We start from the raw sequence: 17,469 nt of genomic DNA on the forward strand, positions 1-17,469 counted from the left end.
CTGCATTGGCAGGCAGATTCTTAACCACTGCGCCACCAGGGAAGGCCCTGTGCTTTTGTTTTTTATTTCTTGTATTTCCCTTTTGGTTCTTTCTCAGGTGTTTCCATATTTGCGTACGTGACCTATCTGTACTTGCACATCACCCACTGTTTCTTTGGGGTTTTTTTAAATTATTTTGGCCATGCCCTGCAGCATGTGGGATCTTAGCTCCCCGGCCAGGGATCAAACCTGCGCCCCCTGCATTGGAAGCGTGGAGTCTTAACCACCAGACCACCAGGGAAGTCCCTCATCCACTATTTCTGTTTGAGTCCTTAGCATATTCATCATGGTTGCTTCAAATTTCTGGTCTGATAATTCCAGCATACCCACTACATCTGAATCAGGTTCTTTTCCTTGTCCTATTGTCATCGAATCAGGGCCCGCTGCTCGCAGCTTACAAAATCATATTCACAAATGTTGATAGAAAGGAAAGTTGTCTTTAATCAGAGTGCCGGCAATCCGGGAAGATGGTGAACCCAAGAAACCACCTCCCAAGGGTCTGCTCGGCCATGAAAGTTTTAAAGGGAAAGAGGGAAGTAATCTCAGTTAATCATTGAAATAGGGGGTCACAGTCGTCACTGCCCCCCACTGCATGCAGGCTCATCGACTTGTGATCTTCCTCCAGATGTTAATCACACAGTTTGGTCACACAGTTTGTTCACGAGATTACTGAAAGGGAAGCTAGGGAAGAGATCTGGTCATCTGTTAATTACTTATTCTACTTACTCATTTCTACTTCTTTGAACCGACAGGCTAGGCAAGGTGTTGTGTGATGAAAAGATTTGAAAGGTGTGCTTGGGCGGGAGATGAGGAGAGCATGGGGGCGCCTGTTTTAAAAGTTAGTTACATTACAACTTTGCTAAAGTGACAAGGAAAGGGACTTCCTGCCGAGGGCAGTTTCCTGCAAAGACCTGCTTACACTGTCTCCTGAAGATGTGTTTTTTAAGTCTTCTTGTGCCTTTGAATTTTTTTGTTGAATACTGGACATGATGTAGTGTGAAAAGGAGCTGAGGTAAATAGACCTTAGTGTGAGGTTTTATGTTTATCTGACTGGCCTTAGGCTGTGTTGACTATCTGTTGTAGCTGTCAGGGGTAAAATATCCTCAGATGTCCTTGCTTTTGTCTCCCATGTCACCTTTGGGGTACTGTAGAGACTTGTAAATAAATTCTGAAACATACCGTTCTTTCCGTGTGCCCCACTGTGATGAAACAGGAGTCTTCTTGGTGTAGTGGCATGTTGTGGGTGGAGAGGAAATGTTCTGTCCTCCCATGATTTGGTCTCAGTATTTTAATGAGCGTGTGTCCCTGGGCTGTGACCTTCTGTGGTATGATAAGAAAAATGTTTGGTCTTTGTCCACAGTTCTTATCAAAGATCTCCTAAGGCCCTTGGACTTTCTGAGTGATGAGAGCATCTTATGTTGTAATGAGGCAACTGCTTCCAGGCCCTTAAGATGGCTTTAGGGTATGGGTTGGTCACCAGGAAGGCCAAGCTTTGATTAGAGGCTTAGAATGTTCAGCCCCGTTCCCAACCTCTGGGGAGGAAAGAGGGACTGGAGATTGAGTTATTCACCAATGGTCGACATGAGGAAACTTCATCGAAACCTCTAAACCTCGGGATTCAGAGAAATCTCAGTTGGTGAGCACATCACCATGCTGGGAGACTGTCATGCCAGGAGAGGGCATGGAAGCTCCCTACCCCCCGACCACCACTTTGCCCTGTGCACCCTTTCCATTTGGCTGTTCCTGACTTGTATCTTTTACAGTAAACTGGTAATAATAAGCAGTGTTTTTCTTCATTCTGATAGCTGTTCTAGCCAATTAACGAAGATGAGGTATTGTCCAGGGAACCTCTGAATTTGTAGTGGGCCATGCAGAAATGTGTATAACCTGCCCGCTGCCCTGTTTGCAGCTGGCATCCGACATGGGGGCAGTCTTACAGGATTGAACCTGTAAACTGTGGAGTCTGATGTTAACTCTGGTTAGTTTGTGTTAGACTTGAATTGAATTGCAGGACACCCAGTTGGTGCTGGAGAGTTGGCATAGTTTTGGAAAACATACGAAGTATTTGCTGAGAGGTCAGGCAGAAAGGCTAGAGGGGACTCAAGTTGCCTATTTCCCACCCCTCATGTCATTTAGGCACTGGTGGAATCCCAGTTGGTTAGCCTCTAATGAAGCAGATTCTTTTGAGGACAGGACTTGTTAAGAAGAGTGGAATATTGTGGGGATATTTCAGAATGGCTATTTTTCAGTCTCTGCAATTTTGGAGACAGCACTTTGCCCTGTGACCTCAGTTCTTTGATAGATCTAAGAAGAGTCATTGATTTTTTCAGTTTGTTTGCTTTTTACAAAAAGTTTGTTGAGGATGGGACTGTTACCTTTTAAGCTCCTTATCTGCCAGATCAGAGGTCTCTGACTCCATCTTGTAATGTTTGACTGCTGATATGTTGGGAAAACTCAGTATTTTTCCTGAGTAGAGAAAACCCAGTTCTTCCTGCCTGTGTTTCGCTTTTACTTTTACCCAGAACACTTCACTCCTGACACTTTTGGTCACCAAATATGTGAGGGCTTTCCCCCAATAAGTAAATTCTCTGTGACACCAGTGGGGTGTCCTACAACTTAACTGAATCCTAACACTGCCTGCCTGGCGACAGCATCAGATTACACAGGTTAAGGGCTAAGTCCCACAAGGCAGCCACTCCCGCCCCCCAACTTCAGATGCCAATCACAAGGAGTAGGTCCTCAGGTTATTCACAACTTCTGTCTGACTTGGCTACAAATCAGGGGTTCCCACAACCCCCTCCTTGGGTTCTGTTTGCTAGAGCAGCTCACAGAACTCAGAGAAACACTTAACTTACATTTCCCAGTTTATTTCCCAGTTTATTAAAGGATATGATAAAGGATACAAGTGAAGAGCCAGATGAAGTGATACAAAGGGTGAGGTCTGGGAGGGTCCGTGTGAAGTTGGGGTGCATCACCCTCCCCCATGTGGATGTCCTCACCAACCTGGAAGCTCTCCGAACCCCATACCCTTGGGATACCCTTGGGATTTTACGGAGGTTTCCTCACGTAGGCGTGATTGATTATTAACTTCATTTCCAGGCCCTATTCCCTCTCTGGAGGATGGGGTGTTGGGCTGAAAATTCCAAGCTCCTGGTCATGGCTTGCTTTTTCTGGTGACCAGCCCTCACCCAGCAGCTATCCAGGAGCCCAGCCAGAGTCGCTTCAGCGGAACAAGAGATGCTCCTAGTGCTCTTATCCCTTAGGAATTTACAAGCTTTTAGGATCTGGGTGCCAGGAACCAGGGGCAGAGGCCAGTGTATGTATTTTCCATTACTTGACAGTTGACAGCTTTAAAGTTTTACCCCTCCTTCTTCCCTTTGTGCCCCACATCTGTACAAGGTGATAAGAAAGGCTGTGTGTGAACCTCCACCTTAGCCCACCCCCTAACCTCAGTTTAAAAAACCCAGGCCAGGCTCCCTTCCTTGTTCTCAATCCATTTCCCACGTGCTTGAGAGGCCCACCCTGCTCTCCCCAGAGACCTCAGTTACAGAAGTAATTAACCCTTTCATATATTCTTGGTAGGTGTGTGTTAGTCTCCACTACTCAACCAACACTTGGGGGGGGGGGGTTGGTCGAGGTTCCACCTGTCTCCGAAGGTTATAGAAAAGGTAACATGGTATATACATTGCAATACACTGCACTTATTTGCTCTATTGATAAATCCTCCAGATCTTTTCATAGCAATACCCTTTGTTTTTAAAAACTGCATATGATGATGCATTTATGGAACCCATTCTTTCTCAGCAGACACTTGGCTTCTTACTGATTTTTCTGCCAAAACCGCGACTGAAAACTCAGATTGCCACATTATAGGACAAACTAACATACACAAATTATGTTTGTTTCCAAACTTAATTACTGCTTGAAATTTTTTTTAAAGGATTTTTATTTTTTTTTATTTAAAAATTTTATTTATTTATTTATTTTTGGCTGTGTTGGGTCTTCATTTCTGTGCGAGGGCTTTCTCTAGTTGCGGCAAGCGGGGGCCACTCTTCATCGCGGTGCGCGGGCCTCTCACTATCGCGGCCTCTCTTGTTGCGGAGCACAGGCTCCAGACTCACAGGCTCAGTAGTTGTAGCTCACGGGCCTAGTTGCTTCGTGGCATGTGGGATCTTCCCAGACCAGGGCTCGAACCCGTGTCCCCTGCATTGGCAGGCAGATTCTCAACCACTGTGCCACCAGGGAAGCCCTGCTTGAAATTTTTATCAGCAAATATATTCAGAAAAGAATATACAACATGTTTTGTGGCAAGATTTAGTGATAATTGAAACATCTTTGGAATCTTCATGAAGAGTCATAAATGGCCTGTGGGCAATGGTGAGAGTGTGCTGACGTTCCCATCCCTCACTCATCTCGGTCCTGCCCCATTCATGACGGTGGTTGTGATTCTTTGTTTATCCTTCATACCGTCGCCATTTTTCACTCAGCAGTGGTCTTTCAGTTTTGCCTCCTTTGACCTTTCAACAAACAAGTGTTAAAGGAATTACACTGAAAAGGTTTGCCGGTGGTTTCTCTTTCGCAGTGTTTCACACATGCTAGTGTCTGAGGCTTCAGGGCTGGTCTAGGACTGCGGGGTTCATCCTCCCACCAGAGCCAAGTGCCCCTGAGGCCGGCGGGCTTTTAAAGTACCAAATGAGTGGGGGTAGGTAGGGATGGATGGGCGTCTCTCAAAGGAAATGGTCAAAGATAAAAGTGGAGCCAGACTCATTTCATATGGTGAGGTCACTTTTAAGTCTCCGTGTCTGTGAAGAAGTGTCACAGTTCCGTGAGGGCCTCGCGGCCTTATGGTTCAGCGCAGTGTCCGTGGAGGGGACAGTTCTGGCCCACTGCCAGGACAAGGTCGGCGCAAAGACGAGAACTCCGACCTCCTGTCACTCAGGCGCGGGGGGCGGGGCCTTGCGAACTGTCCAATCAGGGGAGTCGCTGGTTACGTACGTGTGGGCGCCAGTGGGCGACGCTCCAGTGACGCTCGTGGGTGGCGTGGACTGCTCGCTCATTCCCATTTGCTCCCGCCGCGCAGCACATCCCCTCTCGGTGCCCTTAAAGGGCTCCGGTGGCTCCGCGGCATCCTCTGTCGCTGAGACCTGCACTTGCCGCGGTAGTCGTGGGGTGGACGACAGGGAAGCCGAGAAACCGAAAAATGGTGAGTTGGGGAGCCTGGTGTTGGGAGACGGGGGCGGAGGGACCGGTTGGAACTGGCTGTGGTGGGACCCAGGCCTCCCAGCGATCAACTCCGGACCTGCGGACCGGAGTCCACAGCCGGCGCGGCAGGCAGCGTGGGGGCTCGGCCGGCAGTCGGGACCCAGGGCGGCCTCTCCGCTCACTGCTGCGGCCATGTCTACTCCAGATTGTGTGGTGTCCACGGGGAGGGTGATCAGAGGACAATCGTGACTCAGTATCCGGGGCTCCTGCGTTGGAGGAGCTGTGGTCTTTGGGGTCCCCCGTCCCTCCTTTCTCCCCGGGGTGGGGGGACTCTTTTCCCCATCACTTTCCCAAATTTTGAGAAACAGGGTCACAAATCCACGACCCTGTTCTTGCACCCTTGCTCTTCCCAGGGCAGGCAATAAATGCTTAGATTTCCAGATCTTTCCCTACGTTCCCAAACGCCATCTTCCCCTCTCCAGTTCATAGCTTCATTATTAACTATTTGTCTTCCGCGGTGCATTTCAGACTACGCAGTATTTTAATTGTATCATTTCTCCACAGAGCCATGAATGGATCTTTTTAAAGATTCATTTTTTTGTCCATGTAAATTTTCCATGAGAAAAAATCAGAGACTAACCACCTGGAACTACATTGTATAAGTCTTGTGCTTCCCCCCCGGACCTTTCCTGGGCACAGACATCCTGTTTGAGCCCTGTGGGTGGAGGTTCCTCTTTGGAGCTTTTTATCATAGTTCCAGGTCAGCCTTGCCCCTCCCTGAGTTTGTGACTTTATTCACTTTAAGTCTCGGTTTTTGATAACTGTAAATGTATTTAATCAATAGATCTTGAAAGAGAGTATAAAATATTTCCAAAGGGGAAGAAAGAGGTGAATTTCAGAAAAAATAAAACAAAGTATTCCATTATACCATTCTGTTAGTTAAAATTTTTCTTTTTTTTTGGTCTCATGAGTGACTGCATGTAACATTCGAGATCTGTTTTTTTCTTTTCTTCAATTATGATTATTTCCAAACAGTTCCTTGCCATGGAAATAATAATTAACTGACATTTATTTTCTGAAAGGAATAGACATTTGTGTGTTTTGTTCTTGAACTAGAAAAATGCCTTACCATTTTCTTCCTTCCTTTACACATAAATTCTGGTTTAGAGTGTTTGTGCTGGATTATTCAAACACTGGGTGTGTGTCATTTAAAATATCAGTGGTGTCCAAGGCAACAACAGTGGGGAACCGAGACCTGTGGTCAGTATTTCTAAGCTAAGGCCCCCTTAAGCCTGCAAAGGGAAGTACTCAGAGGACCAGTTGTTCTTGCTGGGGAGCCTCCCCCTGCAAGTGTCCTACCTGCTTGCACCCACTGTGGAAGGAGTCTTTATAGTAAGAGAAGATACAGATCCCTGGAAAGCTGGGGATGCACCTGTGATGGTGGGTGGGGGATGGGGAGTGATGCCCTTTCTGAAGCTATAACTGTGATTTTCTTGGTGCCTATTTTGAGATACAGGTTTGAGTTGCATCGGCAGTGTAGGTGCACTCAGAGTAATATGAGTACATTGAGAAAGTCTGTGAAGGTCAGGTGTTCTGTCTCCTGGACAAGAGTTTATGAATTTCGGAGTACATTTCAGTTAGAACTTTAAATTGAATCTGGCCAAGAGTTTTCTCACTTGTAAGAATTGAAGCCTGAGAAGGGAGCATTTGCATTATGTTGGAGCCTCCAGAGTTTATTTCTATGGCTGCTCAGGTATCCTTACCCTCCATCACCAGGGACTAACACACTCTAGGGGTTGTATCCCCACAAGGGGAGTCTGGACCTCTGGAAATCTGGGTTTTCTTCTGAACTGTAGGGAAACAGGTTGCTTATCTTACTGATTGAAATATTTGCATTTCTTTCCTTGTATATGTTTATATGTTGAATATTGCAGCTCTTAACTCTAGTTTCCCTTAATAGTTTGTAATATAATTTACTGTGTGAGTGTATAATATTTATAGGTCTCAGGCTTTAAATGTATGTTGATTGAGAGACATAGTGGGAGTACGGCCAGGAATTCTGGAACCAGAGTATTTGTTCCTTTTAGGCAAGAGAGTCTCAAGATATGAGATGGGTGTATTTGAGTTCTCAGATGGTTTTTACATTTGTAAGTCAGTTTTTGTATGTGCATGTCCTTAGAGAGCTTTGAAATTTTAAGTGCTATAATACTGAAGCAAATGAATTCCTTTAATTGATATGAGGAAAACTATTCAAAACTTACCTAAGTCATTGAAAATCCTAGTATATTTAATGGATTAGACCCAAATTCCTAGTGCATTACACATTACTTATTTCTGAAGTAACCGCCAGAGTGAGATATAAGGAGAAACTATGATGCCTCTCTTGTAATTTTAGTTAGAAGGAGATATGAAACTTTTCATTTTTTATGCTTTAAACTTTTGTAAGTGTTAATGTTTAAAGGAGTAAATCTTAGAATGGTTTCCGCCATAGAAAAGTAAAAAATAAGTTTAAAATTAAAAAATTAAAAGCAAGCTAATTAAAAGTAAAGGCTGTTAAATAGAAAAATATGGTTTATGCAGATTACTCAGTTAATCTTAAGTAATCATGCGAAGGTTAGGAAAAGGCTGTTAGGTTAAGAAGGTCTAAAGTAGACTCACTCCAGAACACCCTGACCCCTCAAGTGCTCTTGGTTCAGCCACCCCCAAATAAACAGTATTGATCATTTCTTGAGCATCTTGATTTGGTGTTTCTTTATCAAAAAGGAAGCAATTGCAAATGCATCTTTTTCTTTCTTTCTTTTTTTGGCCACACCACACGGCTTGCGGGATCTTAGCTCCCCGACAGGGATTGAACCTGTGCCCCCCTGCAGTGGAAGCGCGAAGTCTTAACCTCTGGACTGCCAGGGAAGTCCCCAGACTCCGCATTTTTTGATGTTTGCTCACAGTTAAAGCCTCACCAATCTGTTAAATAACAAGAATTCAACTAAATAAATGTTAAAGGTCTTATTGGCTTTATTAAGTGATTGGTGGTGAATCTAGCAAGTAGAGAGGTGTCCAAGATGGAAGGCTTAGATGGGCAGAAGGGGGAAGGGGGAAGGAAAGAGTGGATTATCTCATCTTTCTTTGAGGGACAGAAAAAAAGCTATGCGGGGACTTCCCTGGTGGTCCAGTGGTTAAGACTCCGTGCTCCCAATCAAGTGGCCCCAGGCTCGATCCCTGGTCAGGGAACTAGATCCCACATGCCACAACTAAGAGTTCACATGCCGCAACGAAGATTCGGCGTGCTGCAACTAAGACCCAGCACAGCCAAATAAATATTTTTTTTTCAAAAAAGGAAAAACCTATGTGGCAGATTACCTCGTTGGTGTTGACCAGAAAATTCCAGATTGGTTAAGATGACATTCCTGGGGGAGGTCAAATTTGCAGTTAGGTATTAAGTCTTTGTTTGGTGACATGGGCTTAGCACAAATGACTCCATTTGGGGCCTACTGTTTCTTTTTAACACCTCCCTCTTCCCCTTGTGCCCTGACCTGGACAAGCTGATGAGAAGTCTGGGTGGCCTCCCTTCTAGAGGTGGCAGGGGGTTCCAGCCACACAGGCTCCTGCCCTTGGGCAAGAATTTTTGCCTCAGTCCCACCTTCCACCCACAGTGAACACCCAGGCCAGGATCCTCTTCTTGGTTTGTGAAGCCATTTCAGAGCTGCTTGAGAGGCCAGGCCTGCTCTCCCCCGAGACCTCTCTTCTATGAGTCGTAACCCTTACCCTCTTGGTGGGTGTGTACTACACTGGTGACAGCCTCAGCCGCACCTCTGCAGGTGACCATAGCAGCTGGCCCTGTGAGCAGCATGGCCAGGCATGATCACCACCTGTCTGTCTTCTCCTGCTCTGACTCGCTCACCTGCTCTGCTGTCTGATGGCGGCCGGCGCTGTGGGCTGCTGGGTGCTGGGGAGCTCGAGCTGTGAGCTGTGCTGCCCTGTGTTGCATTGTTGACCGTACCAGGACTCAGTTCTGTGTTCAGCCGACCAGAATTGTCAGTTTTAAGAACTCCTAGGCATTTGGGAGCAGCAGTATGGGATTGGAGCTCTCCTTAAATTAGTCTTGGGTCAGTGTGTTTGCTGGGATTTATCTGCGTGTTAGAGTGAAGCTGTGCTAGTGCCTGGGTTGGACCCAACATGTAAGGCACAGGTGGGAAAGAGAGATGATAGCCTGGGTAAGAGCTGGGCTAGTTGGGTGGTAGTTCCTGACAGAGCGGTTACTGGAGAGAAAAGAGAGCGGGAAAGGCAGTCATTAGATGGTGGCTGAGTCCCCACTCGTAATTCCAGAGAGTTCCCCAGGACCCTTGAGTTCTGCTGCTGCCTTTATTGCAACAGAGATCCTGACCTTCAGGGTTACAGGGGACAACACCATGGCACCCATGTGGCACAACCAAGGGACTCCTTCAAACCTGATTTAAGCCCAAGTTCCTTATACTTTATAAAGTGGCCAGATATCATAGAGGAGGCCTCTGACCCTGATAGCACTGATGTGTGAGGCTCTCCAGAAGTAGAGTTTATAAATACCAGAGGATACCCCCTCCCCCGAAGTATTCAATATATATCCAGTGACCAAAAAAAAGCAAAAGTGGGGGGGACAAGAGGGAGAGGACAAATGAAAAAAATAATGAAACAAAGGTCCACAATTTGACCCAATTGGAAATCCAAAATATACAGAAAGAATTTACACAACGAAAAAGATGAAAGGGCACTACTTGGCTTTGGTGCCTCAACAACATAGTTTATGAAGTAATTTTGCCATCTGCTGTGCTGCACTAATTCTCAAACTTTCATGCAAATAATAAATACTAGGGCTCAAATTACAGTTATAGCTGGGATCCCACTAAATTTAAGCAAGGTACCCCTGATAAATTTAGGGGAATTACTAGATATCATATAGAAGACTAATAGGTGTATTTCACCTTAACTTTGAGACCTGTGGTCTTACCTAAATTCCCCGTGGTCTTATCACCGACTGTCCTAAAATATCCACACCCAGCAAGGAAGGTCTGATCCAGTGAAATTTTAATTTAGTCTTTGCCACTTTCAAATTATATTGATAAATGAGACCCCACTTACCTTACCCCCCTAGTTAAATATGGCCCAGTGTAAATTAAACAGGGTTTTGAAGGATTGAAAAACACTGTACAAATCTGTTCAGTGAGGAAGTGATTAACCCCCTGTGCTTCTCCTTTTAATAGCCTTATTTGGTCTCTTCTCAACCCTGGAAAAAATGAATGACACCTCACACTGGATTACGGCAACCTTGAGGCTGTGATTTCACCAAATAAGCCCCAATTCCGAGCCCCCAACATTATGGAAATTACTGGCTCCACCCACTCAGCAACGTAAATATCCTGCTCCCACAGATTTGGCTAAGTCTGTTCTGTTCAGTGTCTATTTCAGCAGCTTCTCAGCTGCAGTTGGCCTTCACCTCGAAGGGGCATGGTACACCTTTACCTAGCTACCCTCAGGGAACCTCAGCACCACTGTGAGCAGACACAGTCTCTACAGGCAGGATCTGAACTGTAGCCATCTTGCTCCAGAAGCACAGGTGTGACATTACACCAATGACATCCTCTTTCTGAGGACATCAGAACATAAAAATATTGACAAAAAGAGCTCCTAAACAGTAGACAGGCCATTGCTGGTATATGATGTGAGGTTCCTGGCACCTAGCTTAAATTCCTAACAATTATTTGGTAACCTGGGGCCCACTCTCCCTGACACAGTGAAGAAATAACTGTTGTCCCGCTCAGCACCCACAACCTTGTCTAGATTCTTCTGGTGTTCTGGAGGCATCTGATTCCTTGTTTACGAATTTTACTTGAGCCTATTTATACTATTACTTGTAAATTGGCCCACCTTGAATATTCCCCCTACAAAAAAAACAAAAAGGCTCTGGACTCAGGTCAAAATGCCAGACAACAGGCACTTCCCTTAGTGTCATCAGACACTGATTCACAGTAGAGGCTTCAGTGACCTCGTCTCCTGCCTCTGGAGTTGCCATCAGTAACTGCCCTAGGCTCCACACTATATGCCATTCGAGCTGCAGTTATCCCTTCTGACAGAGCTATGCTAAAAATAGATAGCCCTGAGCATGTGACCCTTCACCCAGATTCCCACTATGATTTGGGACCTGTGAACAGCACCCCAAGAGCTCAGCTCAGCTATGGAGACCCCCTTCAGGCAAGATACAGCTAAACCTGGGCCCCCTGCCATAACCTACTTGCGGGAGGGGTGGCCTCCCCTTTCTTAAGTCCCTTTCTGAAGAAGGTCACCCCCTTCCCAGACCCCTAGGCTCCTTGGGGAGCTCCTTAGGATTCTCTGAGTGAAAAGCAATGGGAGTTTCAGACATTAGAGACAGCATCACCACGATCATACATGATCCAGCTCAGGCAGAGTTGCTGCTTTTCATCCCTTATTTGGGACATCCTGATGAAGGATGGGACTCAAGAGTGCACAACTGACCAAACATCAGGCTGTCATCTTAGCACTGACCAGCAATTGGCTTCATCAGCATGTGTTTACAGACCCCTGGATGACTGTCTAAGAGTTGCCCCTTGGTGGTAAAAGAATTCTGAGAATCTCTTGCCTAACAGATACGCACGATATAAATCAAGGTAGGGAATTCCCTGGTGGTCCAGTGGTTAAGACTCTGTGCTTCCACTGCAGAGGGCACCGGTTCAATCCCTGGTCAGCAAACTAAGATCCCACATGCCGAGCAGCCACACACACAAAAATTAAGGTAACACTCATCTGTCCATGTCGGAGTTGCAGGTGCTGCTAATAGTAACCAGGGCACTCATTTCACTTCTCAGAATATCCAGTGCTGCGCTGTGGAACACAGCATTCAGTGTAGTTTAACCCTCTCTTATAAGCCTCAGAGTCCAGGCCTCATAAGAGCACCAAAATGGCTCACTGAAATAACTTCAGATCAGTTGACTGAAAGATGACCTCTTTCAGCCATCAGTCATCTGAGATGAATATTAAGACATCTGACTTCATCTTTTTTTTTTCCCTAATAACACTTTACCTTTCTCTATAGCAGTTTTAGGTTTATAGAAAACTTGATTACAAAGTACAGAGTTCCCACTAAACCCCTCTGCCTTCATATCATATAGTTTGCCCTGTATTTTTTTTTGGCCATGCCACAGGGCATGCGGGATCTTAGTTTCCCCACCAGGGATTGGACCCGCGCCCCCTGCAGTGGAAGCAGGGAGTCATAACCACTGGACCCCCAGGGAGGTCCCTGCCCTATTTTTTGTATCTAGTATTACTGTGGTACATTTGTTACATTTGATGAACCAATACTGATGCATTAAAGTCTGCAATTTACAATAGCGTTGACTCTTATGTTAGACAGTCTGTGGGCTTTGGCAACATAAAATGAGTTGTGTCCATCATTTCTGTATCATGTATTCTACTTTCATGCTCTAAAAGGCCCCTGTGCTCCACCTATTCATTCATTCCTCCCTCCCACCCGAAATCCCTGGCAGCTGAAGGTCTTACTCACAGTTTTTTCCTTTCGAGAACTATGGTTGCAATAATACAGTGTATAGCCTTGTCACATTGGCTGCTTTCACTTAGCAATATGATTTAAGGTTTCTCCATGTCTTTTTGGTTTGATACCTCATGTCCTTTTAACCTTGAAAAATATGTCATTGTATTGATGTTCCAGTGATTATTTTTCCATTCACCTGTTGAAGGATATCTTGTTTACCTCTAAGTCTTGGCAATCACGAGTAAAGCTTTTATAAAAATTCATGCACAGGTTTTTTTTTAATGAACATAAGTTTTCAACTAATGTGGCAAAATACAAAGAAGCCTGATTGTTGGATTGTATAGTTAAGAATAGGTTTAGTATTTTAAGAAACTGCCTGTTTTCCAAAGTAGACATACCGTTTTCCATTCCCACCAGCATTGAGAATGGAACAGGGTTCCTGTTGCTCTACATTGTCTCTGTCCTTTGGTGTTCGTTCTCAATTTTTTGAATTTTAGTATTCTAATAAGTAGTAATAATCTCATTCTTCTTTTGTTTGCAATCCTAATGACATATGATGTGGAGCGTCTTTTCTTATGCTTATTTACCATCCATGTGTCTTATTTGGTGAGGTGTGTGTTCTGATATTTTGTCCATTTTTAATAGTGTTGCCTGTCTTATTGTTGAGTTTTGAGTTCTTTGGATATTTCAAATAGCAGTCCTTTATCAGATAAGTGCTTTGCAGAGATTTTCTCCCAGTCTGTGGCTTATTTTCAGTCTCTTAACCCTGTCTTTCATAGAGCAAGTTGTCATTTTAATGAAGTCAATTTACTAATATTTTTCTTTCACCAATCCTACTTTTGGCGTGTTGAATCAAAAAACTCATCACCAAACCCAAGGTCATATAGATTTTCTCCTGTTACCTTTTTTCCTTCAATATTTTAAAAACTTGAAGTATAGTTGATTTACAGTGTTGTGTCAATTTCTGCTATACAGCAAAGTGATTCAGCTGTACACATATATACATTTTTAATACTCTTTTCCATTATGGTTTATCATGGGATATTGAATATAGTTCTTCGTGCTGTACAGTAGGACCTTGTTCATCCATTCTATGTATAAAAGCTTCCATCTGCTAACCCCAGCCTCCCACTCCATCCCTCCCCCACCCCCTCCCCCTTGGCAGCCACCAGTCTGTTCTCTATGTCCATGATTCTGTTTCTGTTTCATAGATAGGTTCACTTTCTCCTGTGTTATCTTCTAGGAGTTCTGTGGTTTTGCATTTTACATAAGATCTGTGGTCCATTTGGGGTTAATTTTTGCAAAAGGTGTAGGATCTGTGTCTAGACGTTCTTTTTTTCAACGTGGATATCTAGTTTTCCTGGCACTATTTGTTGAAAAGACTGTCATTTCTTCATTAAATTGCCTTTGATCTTTTGTCAAAGATGAATTGACTATATTTGTTTGGATCTATAGGAAATCATTGACTTTGTATGTTAACTATTCTTCAGTCTTACTGTACTCTCTTATTAGTTCAGGGGTTTTCTTTGTTGTTGTTGATTTTTTTTCTCCATAATCATGTCTTACATGACAAAAGACAGTTTTATTTCTTACTTCCCATTCTGTATACCTTACATGTCCTTTTATTCTGTAAGCTTAAACTTCCAGTACAGTGTTGACTAGGACTGGTGGGAGAGAGGACATCATTGCCTCCTGATCTTACCAGGAAAGCATCTAGCTTCTCACCATTAAGTGTGATGTTAACTGCAGGTTTTTTGTAGATGGTCTTTCTCAAGAAGAAGAAGTTCCTCTCTATTCCTAGTGTGCTATCATAAATGGATTTTAGATTTTGTCAAATGCTTTTACATTTTCATTTTCTCCTGTTTCATTCCTCATATCAATAATTTGGCTTTTCTTCTTTCTTTTGTTTTTTTTTTTTTTTTTTTGGCCGTGCTGTGTGGCTTGCAGGATCTTAGTTCCCCAACCAGGGATTGAACCCAAACCCTCAGCAGTGAAAGCACAGAGTCTTAACCACTGGACCACCAGGGAATTCCCATGTCTTTTCTCTTTTTTTCTCGGCTTATATAGACATTTCTGAATTTCATCTCTTCAAAAAACAGATGTGTTTTGTTGATTTTTCTCAATGATTTCTTGTACTTTCATTGATTCTCAAATTGTTACATCTCTTCCTGGGCTTACTTTGGGCTTAATTTCCTCTTCTTTTTCTACTTTTTAAGGCTAAAGGCTTAGATCATTAATTACAGATCTCTTTCTTCAAGTGTATGCCTTCAATGCCATAAATTTCCCTCTACACCCACTCTATTTTTGCTGCATTCCACAAGTTTCGGTAAATTGTACATTCATTTTTATTTAATCAAGGTAATTTTTAATTGCTGTTAAAACTTTTTCTTTGATCCATGGGTTATTTAAAAGTGTGTTGTTTAATCTCGAAGTATTTGAATGTTTTTTAATATCTTTCTATTATTGATTTCCAGGTTAATGCCTTTGTGTTCTGAGAGTATATTTTGTATGATTTCCCTTGTTTAAGATTAGTTAATATGTGTTTTATGTCCCAGAATGTGTTGTTTGTTTTGGCCATGCCACACGGCTTGCAGGATCTTAGTTCCCCAACCAGGGAACAAACCCGGGCCCACGGCAGTGAAAGCACCCAGTCCTAACCACTGGACCACCAGGGAATTCCCCCAGAATGTGTTCTATCCTTATGAATTTCCCATGTTAACTTGAGAAGGATGTGTATTCTGCTATTTGATGAAGTAATCCACAGTTTTCAGTTATGTCCGGTTGTTTGAGGGCACTGTTCAATTCAGCTCTGTGGCTTTCCTGAATTTCTTCCTGCTGGTTCTCGTAATCATTAGAGGGGTGTTGAAGTCCAACTATAATAGTGGAGTCTGTTTTTCCTTGTAATTCTATCCATTTTTCCCTGGTGTATTTTGCCACTGTGTTGTTGCTGTGCACATAAGCACTAAGGATTGCTTTGTCTTCTTGGAGACTTGACCCCTTTATCTTCATGCATTGCCCCTCTTTATCTCTGTGCTTTGTCAGAAAATAATACAGATATTCTACTTATCTTTTAATGTTAACATGATAACATCTTTTTCCATCCCTTAGTCTTAATCCATCTGTCTTTATTGTGAATGTGGCTTTATTACAGACAACATATAATTTTTTAAATCCACTATGACAGTATGTGGCTTCAATTGTTATATTTTTAGACCACTGACTTCTTTTTAGGTATAGTTGATTTACAATATTATATCAGTTTCAGGCATACAACCTAAGAATTCAAAATTTTTATAGATTATACTCCATATAAAGTTATTACAAAATATTGGCTATATTCCTTGTGCTATACAATATACAGTATAATATACGCTTGTAGCTTATTTATTTTATACATAGTAGTTTGTACCCCTTAATCTCCCACCCGTCTTTCCCCTCCCCACTTCGCTCTCCCCATTTGTAACTGCTAGTTTGTTCTATTTGTGAGTCTGTTTTTGTTTTGTTATATTCATTTGTTTCTTTTAGATTCCCCATATAAGTGAAATCATACAGCATTTGTCTTTCTCTGTTGACTTATTTTACTGAGCATAATACCCTTCATCTATCCATGTTGTTGCAAATGGCAAAATTACATTCTTTTTTCTAGCCGAGAAGTATTTCATTGTACGTATTATGCACCACATCTTCTTTATCCATTCATCTGTCGAGGGACACTTAGGTTGCCTCCATATCTTGGCTATTGTAAATAATGCTGCTGTGAACATTGGGGTGTGTGTATCTGTTTGAAATAGTGTTCATCTTCTTCAGATATATACCCAGGAGTGGAATTGCTGGATCATATGGTAGTTCTATTTTCAGTTTTTTGCGAAATCTCAGTACTGTTTTCCATATTAGTTGGCACTGATTTACATTCCTAGCAACAGTGTACAAGGGTTCCCTTTTCTCCACATCCTCACCAACATTTGTTACTTGTGGTCTTTTTGATGGTAGATGTTCAGACAGGTGTGAGGTGATACCTCATTGTTTTGACTTGCATTTCTCTGATGCCGTGATGTTGAGCATCTTTTCATATGCTAGTTGACCATCTGTAAGTCTTCTTTGGAAAAATGTCTACTCAGGTCTTCTATCCATTTCGTAATCAGGTTTTTTTTTTTTTGATACTGAGTTATATGAGCTGTTTATCTTTTGGATATTAACCCCGTATCAGTCATATCATTTGCAAATATTTTCTCCCATTCAATGTGCTGTCTTCTCATTTTGTCGATGGTTTATTTACTTATTTCTTAACCACAAAAAGTTGATTGGTACATACCTTTCCATACTTTCTCCTGTATTTATTTTAAATTTTTTCTTTTTATTGATATTTTATTGACATACAAAATACTTTAAATGTATTAACCAAGTTTTTTTTTACAGAATTTTTAAATTTTTTTATTTTATATTGGAGTACAGTATAGTTGATTAACAATGTTGTGTTAGTTTCAGATGTACAGCAAAGTGATCAGTTATATATATACATGTATCTATTCTTTTTCAAATTCTTTTCCCATTTGGGTTGTTACAGAATATTGAGCAGAGTCCCCTGTGCTATGCAGTAGGTCCTTGTTGGTTATCTATTTTAAATATAGTAGTGTGTATCTTTCAATCCCAAACTCCCAATTTATTCCTCCCTCCCACAACCTGTCCCCTTT

The 17,469-nt window shown here is 42.8% G+C and overlaps 1 protein-coding gene across 3 annotated transcripts in view; it reads left to right on the top strand.

The window, feature by feature from the left end:
* LOC137759981 (zinc finger protein 791-like) overlaps positions 1 to 17,469 on the top strand; it is a 75,430-nt gene that overhangs the window by 42,082 nt on the left and 15,879 nt on the right. Inside the window, exon 1 of one of the 3 annotated variants that reach the window (XM_068536821.1) lies at positions 5,146 to 5,242. The exons of the other annotated variants lie outside the window; for them this stretch is intronic. Within the exon in view, the coding sequence (XP_068392922.1) occupies positions 5,240 to 5,242 (3 nt within the window). The 5' untranslated portion in view covers positions 5,146 to 5,239. Of the gene's footprint in view, positions 1 to 5,145; positions 5,243 to 17,469 lie in introns of those variants that run through there. 3 annotated transcript variants of the gene reach the window in all.

Source organism: Eschrichtius robustus, chromosome 2 (genome assembly GCF_028021215.1).
Source record: "Eschrichtius robustus isolate mEscRob2 chromosome 2, mEscRob2.pri, whole genome shotgun sequence".
NCBI classification, from domain to species: Eukaryota; Metazoa; Chordata; class Mammalia; order Artiodactyla; family Eschrichtiidae; genus Eschrichtius; species Eschrichtius robustus.